This window comes from Schistocerca cancellata, chromosome 4, assembly GCF_023864275.1.
Source record: "Schistocerca cancellata isolate TAMUIC-IGC-003103 chromosome 4, iqSchCanc2.1, whole genome shotgun sequence".
Lineage (NCBI taxonomy): Eukaryota > Metazoa > Arthropoda > Insecta > Orthoptera > Acrididae > Schistocerca > Schistocerca cancellata.
Window position 1 is genome coordinate 825,244,950 of NC_064629.1, and position 9,964 is coordinate 825,254,913.

General features: G+C 39.8%; 1 protein-coding gene across 1 annotated transcript in view; it reads left to right on the plus strand.

Moving 5' to 3' along the window:
* LOC126184862 (uncharacterized) overlaps window positions 1-9,020 on the plus strand; it is a 130,566-nt gene extending 121,546 nt beyond the window's left edge. The window contains exons 12-13 of the mRNA XM_049927477.1: window positions 1,573-1,631; window positions 8,936-9,020. Of these exons, the coding sequence (XP_049783434.1) occupies window positions 1,573-1,625 (53 nt within the window). The 3' untranslated portion in view covers window positions 1,626-1,631; window positions 8,936-9,020. The remainder of the gene's footprint in view (window positions 1-1,572; window positions 1,632-8,935) is intronic.
* The last annotated feature ends 944 nt before the right edge of the window (window positions 9,021-9,964 follow it).

Below are 9,964 nucleotides of genomic sequence, written 5' to 3' on the forward strand. Positions count from 1 at the left end.
AGGCAGCCTCTGGTAGCTGGTCCAGTATTTGAACTGTAGCATGTCGGTGGCCTGGTGCTGTGGCGTGTATCCAGGTATTATGTACAGGGTTATAGCAGCCATAATTTCAATTCTCAGTTTTTCTGTGGAATCCCTGCCTTGCAAATACCGGGTGAAGCCATTGTTGTTGATCCCTTGATGTGTTATTGTATGATACACAGAAATATCACCAATGATGTTTGTAGCAGAATGTGTTAGAGTAGTTTACATGTCCTTGATACTTTTGTTTGAAATCTTGCTTCCTCCAGGCTCCCCACCTCTTTTGAAAAATCATTTTTTGATATTTACGTACATTATCTGTACCAAAAAAATAATCATTACACTCCTGATTAGCTTTTGCATTATTTTTACTGGTAACACAGTCTAGTTTTGAATCAGAGTCATGTTGATCTTCCTCTGCTCTTTCTTTCCTTTCATCAAGTTGCCGACTCTTTGTGGTGTCTTCTTCTGTAGAAAATTCATCCAATATTTTCAGTGTTTCTTCAGAAGTCATCCTAAATGACTACAGTACATGTGTGGTTACACTATGATCACAAATGTCAAATGAAATCACTAAGCATACCAAATAACACTTGTAGTAGCAGAACTATGCTGTAATGTTAAACTTCTTATGTGACCAGCTGTGTGGGAAATGATATGCACCAGCAATGACCACTTCTCGCAGTAACATAGTAAACATGTAATAAAATGTGCTGAATAGAATGACACTTGCTCTGTTCAACATACAAGATAACAGAAGTGAATAACGGACATAATAATCACATACTTTGTTGAATAATGCTACCATGCTTAGAAAATAAAGTTGGGGTATTCCAAACAGAAGTATGCCTGCTCGAGGGCTAAAGGTACTTCATGATTTTATTGTGGTCTAAGCGGTTGAGATACCCTTGCCTGCTTTGTTGTTTTTCCTGACAATGTCTCCAGATTCAGTCTTCCTAAACAACCACCAAATTATGATACCAAAGTATATGCAATACTTAAGGCAATTGAATGTGGAATGGATGAAATTCCTCATCCCCTCTGACTATTGTTACTGTAGCTTCATTAGCTAACTCTTTTCTTTGTTGATACATTTTTACTGTGCATGTTCTTATAAAATTGTAACCTTGATCAGCCATTTGCTCCACACCCTATTCAGAGTACAATTCAGTTGTCTATCTCTGAGAGTTTCCACTTTTTTGGAGGAGGAGGAGGAGAAGGGGTTGGCTGACTGAGTGGAGCCTAACGAATGTATATGAAGACGTGTTATAGTTGTCTATAAGTCAGTTGTAATTACATATCTGTTGTCTTTTTAATATCTTCCTGTTCATACTCTGTCTGGAAGAACTTGATTGTTGTTGTTATTTTGAAGGATTTATCCCCCACTTAGGAAATCCTCAATACAAATGTGTTGTATTAAGTACCCAGTGGATTACATTTTGATCAGTGCCTTGTTGTTTACTGATACTATTGCCTTATCTAATTGACTGTATTATTGTATTTGCAGATAGTATGCTATTTCAACATTCTTTTTTAAATCCTACCTAATTATAGGTGCAGAAGGAGTCACGTCACCACATCTAGTGAGGAAGCAACACTACCTGTAGGGAAGGGTGAGTATATTGGAATATATTTGAAAGGAAATATTTAATCTGAAGTCAAATATAATTTGATATCAATCAAAATGAATTTAAAGTTTTTAATTCTAAACAGTAAAATCATACAGATAATTGAATTACGAAATTCAGTTTCCAGAAGAGACTGTAATTTGATGACGATGATGATGACACCAACAACAACAACAACAACAACAACAACAACAGTCACCACTAACTTCATACTTACTTGACAGAGAGAAATCTTGATGTGCATTATAAAAAAACTAACAGAAAATAGGTTACTGGCAGATTTCCTTTGACATGTTGTTGTGTGACCTCTTACTTTTTTCATCTTCCTCTAACTTCCCCTATATATCTCCATTACTTTTACTCCACGAGAAAAAATCTTTTATTCCTTAGCTGAATACTGACTTTTTAATAACCCACCACTCCAACGATATGCAGACTGATCCAGAATGGTGACGATGATATATCTGTGAAACAGATAGTTACACATTTTGCTGTCATGGCTTCAGGGGCCACAGCAAACCTGTCACATGGGGATGACTGTTGGTTTGCTACAGGATATAAATATGCAACCCAGTGGCTGGACCAGCAGTTGATATTCCCTTATTGAAACTTCCATATGCTGCTTCAGTAAATATAACTGTTACTTTGCTTTCTAGATTATGTTTTTGAGCTCGTGTTTAATTGTTTATTGTTGTGGATGACGATCTTGATTTTGCTAATTGGTACTGACCTCAGTTGGCATTACTTGTAGTCATAACGCAGCTTTTGCTTAGCATCGATTTTATTTTCCACTTGCTACATAGTTTGTGGCAGTGTTGTCTACTGTGGCCGTGCCTTGAGAAGTCAGCCCTGTACATGTATACAACACGAGTAGTGAAGTCATTGCAGCAACCATAAGGTGTCTTGTTGTTTGGGTGGTAAGTGGGCCAATATTGGTAGTTCAGGCTGTAGTGTTTGTGCCAACTGACATGCGCACAAGCTGCTGTAGCTTATCCTGACATGGAGGCAGTAGTTTGTTTGAAGCTACTACACAGAATTCTTCTTGTCGGTATTAGGTAGCCATAGTGCTTGTCTGTTGTGGAACAGTTGGAAGGGTTAACCATTTCAATAAGAGGAGGTTATTGCTCCTTTCACCTCTGGCAATGGTTTGTTAATGTGAAAAATGTCAAGTTGCACTGTGGCTGTGAGTCCAACTGTAACCTGCTCCCATAACTGGCTGGGTAAGTCAGTTCAAAAATTGGAGGAAGGCAAGGCATAATACCTCCAACAGGACTGTGCCTGGTCAAGTAGTGTGGTGTTACAATCAACCTTCAGGTTTAAAAGTTTTCATGACCTGTGAAATAAATTCCTGTACTCAAATTTTTTATTACTTTGTGTCATATAATTGCCTTATTCTGATATATTTAGTCCTCAAAAAATCTTTTCTTTTATTATTATTATTGTGTCATAAACATACAGGTTTTTCTTGTAAGAAAAATAATACATAACTGCTGTTGTATAGGGATTTGTTAAGAGTGGTATAATGTGAATTTTAATGAGAAATATAATTCTTCAGGGTTTAGGCAGTTATGTTCTGCAAAGGAAACACTCTTCTGTGCAATACTGTGAGAAAAATGTGTTGGTTAACTTATTTTGAAATACTCATTATTTAGTAATATTTTTATTTCTGGTCTGTAGATGATTTTATGTACATACTTTCCATTTGATTATCCTGCTTTCCAGTTTTGTTTTAAAACAGTAAATGTACTCAGTCTTATTGTATAATAAATAACTAGCATTGTTTAATACTTATCTATACCACTTCATTTCAGTAAGAATTTAATTAGGAAATATCACTTCTCTGTCAGTTGCAAACCTGTCGTAAGAGTTATGGAGGAACTAAAGGTGTAAAGCACAGGAAATATTGCCATGAGCTCTGGTACATATGATGTGGGGTAGTGGTTAGCATCGCTGGCTGGCATGCTATGGGTTGGACAGTGAACATAAGAGCAGTCACAGATTTTCTGGCTCCTTGTCATATTTCTGATCTTAGAAGTTTCATCGGATTGTGCTTGTACTACTGCCCATTCATGAAGGACTTCTGTACCAAGAAACATCCCTTACAAGAACTGCAACAAATTTCCGCAGAGTGAGGTGCAAGAAATCTCTTTCCTTGTTCTTAAGGAGGCACTAACATCTTCTCCAGTTCTAGCATTGTATGACAGGAATGCCAAGACAGAACTTAACATCAACACTATTGTTTTGGAATAGGGGCAGTTGTAGTATACATTCAGGAAGGTTCTGAGAAGGTGATAGCTTATAAGACAAGAGTACTCTCCAAGTCTGAGAACAACAACTCTACAGCTGAGAAAGAGTGCCTTGCAGTTTTTTGACCATCAACAAGTTCCATCCATATTTATTTGCAAATCATTCACTGTTGTGACGGATCGCCATAGGCTATTTTCGTATGTTAAAAATATGGTTCGGATTGTAGTTATTCTGATTGATTATAGCATTTAAATAGCATTTACGGCCAATATTCTCACAAAATATGTGTTATATTTGTGTAGTTAAAGCTTAAAAAAGTCATTAAATATCAAGATCTGGTCACATTATCGAAAACGCTCTGTTATTGGTTTATGCTCTGGTGGCGTCACAGGCTAGGGGTAACACAAAGCTATATGTGTGTTATAGGAGTGTTAGCCTAAGCTACGAGATTTATGTGTAGTTCTTCTACACACAGTTTATCTATATAGTGATAGAAAATGCAATCACAAAAGAGTCGGTTATACCATCAGCAGGAGCGCACCGCTAGTTCCTGCTACTAATAAAGCATACACCGTTTGCTTGTTACATATTTTTACAAGCTTCAAACAGGAGCGACTGCAGTAATGGATATGAACTGTGATTGTTGTGTACAGATGCGAGCTGAGCTGGTGACCCCACAGCTTCAGGCTGTGTTGGCTTCCGTCACACAGCTTAAGGCTGCTGCCAAGGGGCGTCACTGTGGGGGATCAGATGTGGGGATGCGAGGGATGTCGAGCATGTCCCACGTGTCCTCCGATCAGTCCACTGCTGTGACCTCCCCGGGTACTGCCTGCACTGAGGTTGACCCTTCACCCGTGGTCGAGTGGGAGATCATTCCAAATTCTGGCAGGCAGTGGAAAACTTTCTCAGGGGCCGATCATAGGACCTCCCTGGTTCATATGACGAATAGGTTTTGGGTGTTATCTGTGGCTGACGATGTCTCTGAGCCAGATGCAGTCGTCCACCCTGTTCCAGGGGAAGCTTCTCGGTGCGCCAGGTCTGGGCATTCACAGGGGGTGGGCTTGTTGGTAGTTGCGAGATCCAATGTTAGGCGTGTAATGGACCCCTTAGGAACATGGCTGCCAAGGAGGGGAAGGAAGCCAGTGTGCATTCCGGGGGGGGGGGAGTCGTTTTGGATGTGGAAAGGGTGCTTTCGGATACCATGAAGAGTACAGGGGGCAGCCAACTGAAAGGTGGTGGCTCAGGTTGGTACCAGTAGTGACATGTGTCACTTTGGATTGGAGCAGATTCTGTCTGGTTTCGGGCGGTTAGCGGAAATGGTAAAGAATGCCAGTCTTGCTTCTGAGATTAATGTGGAGCTCACAATCTGCAGCATCATCGATAGAACCGACTGTGGTCCTTTGGTGCAGAGCCGAGTGGAGGGTCTGAATCAAAGGCTCAGGCTGTTCTGTGACCGTGTAGGCTGCAAATTCCTTGACTTGCGCCATCAGGTGGTGGGTTTCCAGGTTCCGCCTAATAGGTCAGGAGTCCACTACACACAGGAGGCAGCTACACGGGTAGTGGGGGCTGTGTGGAAGGGACTGGGCAGTTTTTTAGGTTACATGGTCTCATGGGATCACAGACCGTCTAAAAGTGGGCAGGTGAAACACAGTAAGGTATCTGTAGAAATGATTAGTATTGTAGTTGTAAATTGTTGTAGCTGTGTTGGGAAAGAACTAGAACTCCAAGCGCTAATAGAAAGCACTGAAGCTCAAATAGTTGTAGATAGAAAGAGCTGGCTGAAGCCGGAAATAAGTTCAGCCGAAATTTTTTCAAACAATCTATCAGTGTTCAGAAAGGATAGATTAAATACTGTTGGTGGTGGAGTATTTATTGCTGTCAAAGGTAGTTTTCCTTGTAGCGAAATTGAAGTAGATAGTTCATGTGAAATAGTATGGGTTGAGGTTATACCTGACAATCGAACAAAACTTAATTGGATTGTTTTACCAAACCCCCCCCCCCCCTCCCCCGCCCCAACTCAGAAGACATAGTTGCTGAACAGTTCAAAGAAAACTTGAGTCTCATTTCAAATAAGTACACCGCTCATACAATTATAGTCGGTTGCGACTTCAATCTACCCTCAAAATGCTGGAAAAATTATACGTTTAAAGCCAGCGGCAGGCATAAAACATCATCTGAAATTGTACTGAATGCTTTCTAAGAAAATTATTTTGAACAGTTAGTTCATGACCCACTCGAAGCATAAATGGTTGCGAAAGCCTACTTGACCTTTTAGCAACAAATAATCCTGGAAAAATAGTAAGTATTGTGACGAATACAGGGATTAGTGACCACAAGGCAGTTGCTACTAGGCTGAATACCGTAACACCTACAACCATCAAAAAGAAATGCAAAGTATATCTGTTTAAAAAAGCAGATAAAAATGCTCTTAACACCTTTTTAAGAGACAATCTTTACTCCTTCCGATCTGGTCAGGTAAGTGTAGCAAAGTTCTGGAATGTTTTCAAAGAGAGAGTATCAACAGCAGTTGAGAGATATATACCACATAAATTAATAAGCGATGGCACTGATCCCCCATGGTACACAAAACGGGTCAAATCGTTGTTGCAGAAGCAATGAAAAAAGCATGCCAAATTTAAAAGAATGCAAAATCCCCAAGATTGGCAAAGTTTTACAGAAGTTCAAAATATAGCGCGTACTTCAATGTGAGATGCTTTTAATAATTTCCACAACTAAATTCTGTCTCGAAATCTGGCAGAAAACCCAAAGAGATTCTGGTCATACATAAAGCACACCAGTGGCAAGACGCAATCAATACCTTCACTGCACGATAACAATGGTGAAGTCACTGATGACAGTGCCACGAAAGCAGAGTTATTAAACACAGTTTTCTGAAACTCCTTCACCAAAGAAGACGAAGTAAATATTCCTGAGTCCCAATCGAGAACAACTGCCAAGATGAGAAACATAGAAGTAAATATCCTCTGAGTAACGAAGAAGCTTAAATCACTTAATAAAGGCAAGGCCTTCGGTCCAGATTGTATACCAGTCAGGTTCCTCTCAGAGTATGCTGATAAAATAGCTCCATATTTAGCAATTATATACAACCACTGACTCACAGAAAGATCTGTACCTAAAGGCTGGAAAATTGCCAAAAAGGGAAGTAGGAGTAATCCGCTGAATTACAGGCCTATATCATTAATGTCGATTTGCAGTAGGGTTTTGGAACATATACTGTATTCAAACATTATGAAGTACCTTGAAGAAAATGATTTATTGACACACAGTCAGCACGGATTCAGAAAATATCGTTCTTGTGAAACACAACTAGCTCTTTATACTCGTGGAGTAATAAGTGCTATCGACAGAGGATGTCAAATTGATTCCATATTTTTAGATTCATCACAAGTGTCTTCTAACCAAACTGCGTGCCTACAGAGTATCGCATCAGTTGTGCGATTTCCTGTCAGAAAGGTCGCAGTTCTAAGTAATAGACGGAAAGTCATCGAGTAAAACAGAAGTAATATCTGACGTTTCCCAAGGAAGTGTTATAGGCCCTCTATTGTTCCTGATCTATATTAACGACATAGAAGACAATCTGAGTAGTCATCTTAAATTGTTTGCATATGATGCTGTCATTTACCATCTTGTAAAGTCATCAGATGATCAAAATGAATTGCAAAATGATTTAGATAAGATATCTGTATGGTGCGAAAAGTGGAAATTGAGCCTGAGTAAGGAAAAGTGTGAAGTTATTCACATGAGTACTAAAAGGAATCAGCTAGATTTCGATTATGTGCTAAATCACACAAAACTGAAGGCTGCAAATTCAACTAAATACTTAGGGATTACAATTACAAATAACCTAAATTGGAATGATCACATAAATAATATTGTGGGTAGAGCAAACCAAAGACTGTGATTCATTGGCAGAACACTTAGAAGGTGCAACAGGTCTACTAAAGAGACTGCTTACACTACACTTGTCTGCCCTGTTCTGGAGTATTGCTGTGCGGTGTGGGATCCGCATCAGGTGGGACTGACGGATGACGTCAAAAAAGTACAAAGAAGGGCAGCTTGTTTTGTATTATCGCGAAATAGTGGAGATAGTGTCACAGACATGATACGTGAATTGGAGTGGCAGTCATTAAAACAAAGGCACTTTTCATTGCGATGGGATCTTCTCATGAAATTTCAATCACCAGTTTTCTCCTCCAATTGCAAAAACATTCTGTTGGCACCCACCTACGTAGGAAGAAATCATCACGATAAAATAGGAGAAGTCAGGGCTCGCACAAAAAAATTTAAGTGCTCATTTTTCCTGTGTGCCATTCGAGAGTGGAACGGTAGAGAGACAGCTTGAAGGTGGCTCATTGAACCTTCTGCCAGGCACTTTGTTGTGAATAGCAGAGTAGTCACATAGATGTAGATATAGAAAAGTTTATACATTTGACATATTCCTGTGTTGTGTTTTATGAACATACACTATCTTGGCACTCAGGTGGTACCTTTCTCACATTCTTATATATGTAGCTGTTTGAAACTTCTTGGAAGATTAAAACTTTGTGCCAGACTGGGGCTTGAACACGGGGATCTTTGCCTTTCGCGGGCAAGTGCTCCACCAACTGAGCTACCCAAGCACAACTCGTGACCCGTCTGCACAAATTTACTTCTGCCAGTACCTCATCACCATCGGGTTATGAGGTGTGCTCAGGTAGTTCCATTGGCAGACCACTTGTCTGCGAAAAGCAAAGCTCCTGGATTTGAAAACTTGTCCGACACACAGTTTTAATCTGGCGAGAAGTTTGATATCAGTGCTCACTCTGCTGCAGAGTGAAACTTATACTGGGTGCACCTGTGTGTTTCCTGTACCTTACAAGAGTTGTGACATTTGGGGATATCCAGCTTCCTTCCTCCTGAAATAAGACATCGTATTTACCTGGAAATTTCTACCTGATTGTACTTCTCTTCCAACTAATATATCATTTAAAGTTGATTAATTATTTTATGTCATGTAACAAATGCATTTTAATTTGTTGCAGGTCCAGATGTTAGAAGAAACTGGTTCCTTTTGTAAATATGTAAGATATCTGTTACATTGTAAACAATAATAAATCTGCTTAAAACAACCTGGCTTCAATGGTTTCTGCCCCTCAAAACACTCTCCCTTGTAACTTCTACTTGCACATTCCCTTCCTTTACTACTTAATAACTTAACTTCAGATCAGGATGGTACTGGGAGAGCTGAAGAATTTGAAGACTGATTCCTCTTTATCTCCAGGTAATTCTTGTCAGATGTAGAATGCTGTATTTGTAGCCATTAAGTATGTTACTTTGTATACTATTGTTAGGTCACAGAAGGCTATGACAGGCTGTTCCAGCTTGACAGACAGACAACTGGACAGACGCTGGCACAGGTGGGAAGGGGTGGGCATATGGCTAACACACAGGCAGTCTTGCTGCACACACAGTTGCACTCCACTGGCCGAGAGAACGAGTGAACAAAGGCAGTGGTTGTCAATCGGTTCGCATGTGCACATAAGATATGCATAGGGCTGTCTGGCAATGAGCTTACGTTACCTGTGCCTGTCCCCAAGTGCGATGAGGGGTGGGCAGGAATGCCCTTGCCCCCCATGTGGCAGTGTTGGAACAGCCTGGGCTATGAAATATAATATCTAGTAATGACTTATCAGATATTTTATAACACAACTTAAACTGTTTCTGATTGTGGGACAGTTTCTGTAGTTACCTGTTTTGAGATTTTATCTTGCAAAATAATCTTGTTGAGGCACTAGATGGATGAAGAGGCTTATCCTGTATCATAACTAAGTGATACTTCTATCTGAACATCAATTTAGTCAGTTATTGGGGGAACAGAGTTAGGCACCTGAGGTCTGTTTTTAAAAAAGTAACATTTATACACTTATCTCAACAGTGACCATGCAGCCCTAAAAATCTTTTGGAGTGCCCATGACATCGTTTTCGATGGCATCAAAACATCATTAGATGCTAGTAAGTGTGTGCATCTGAAACAGAGTCCTTTCAGCTCTGACTAATTTTGAGAACAAAAG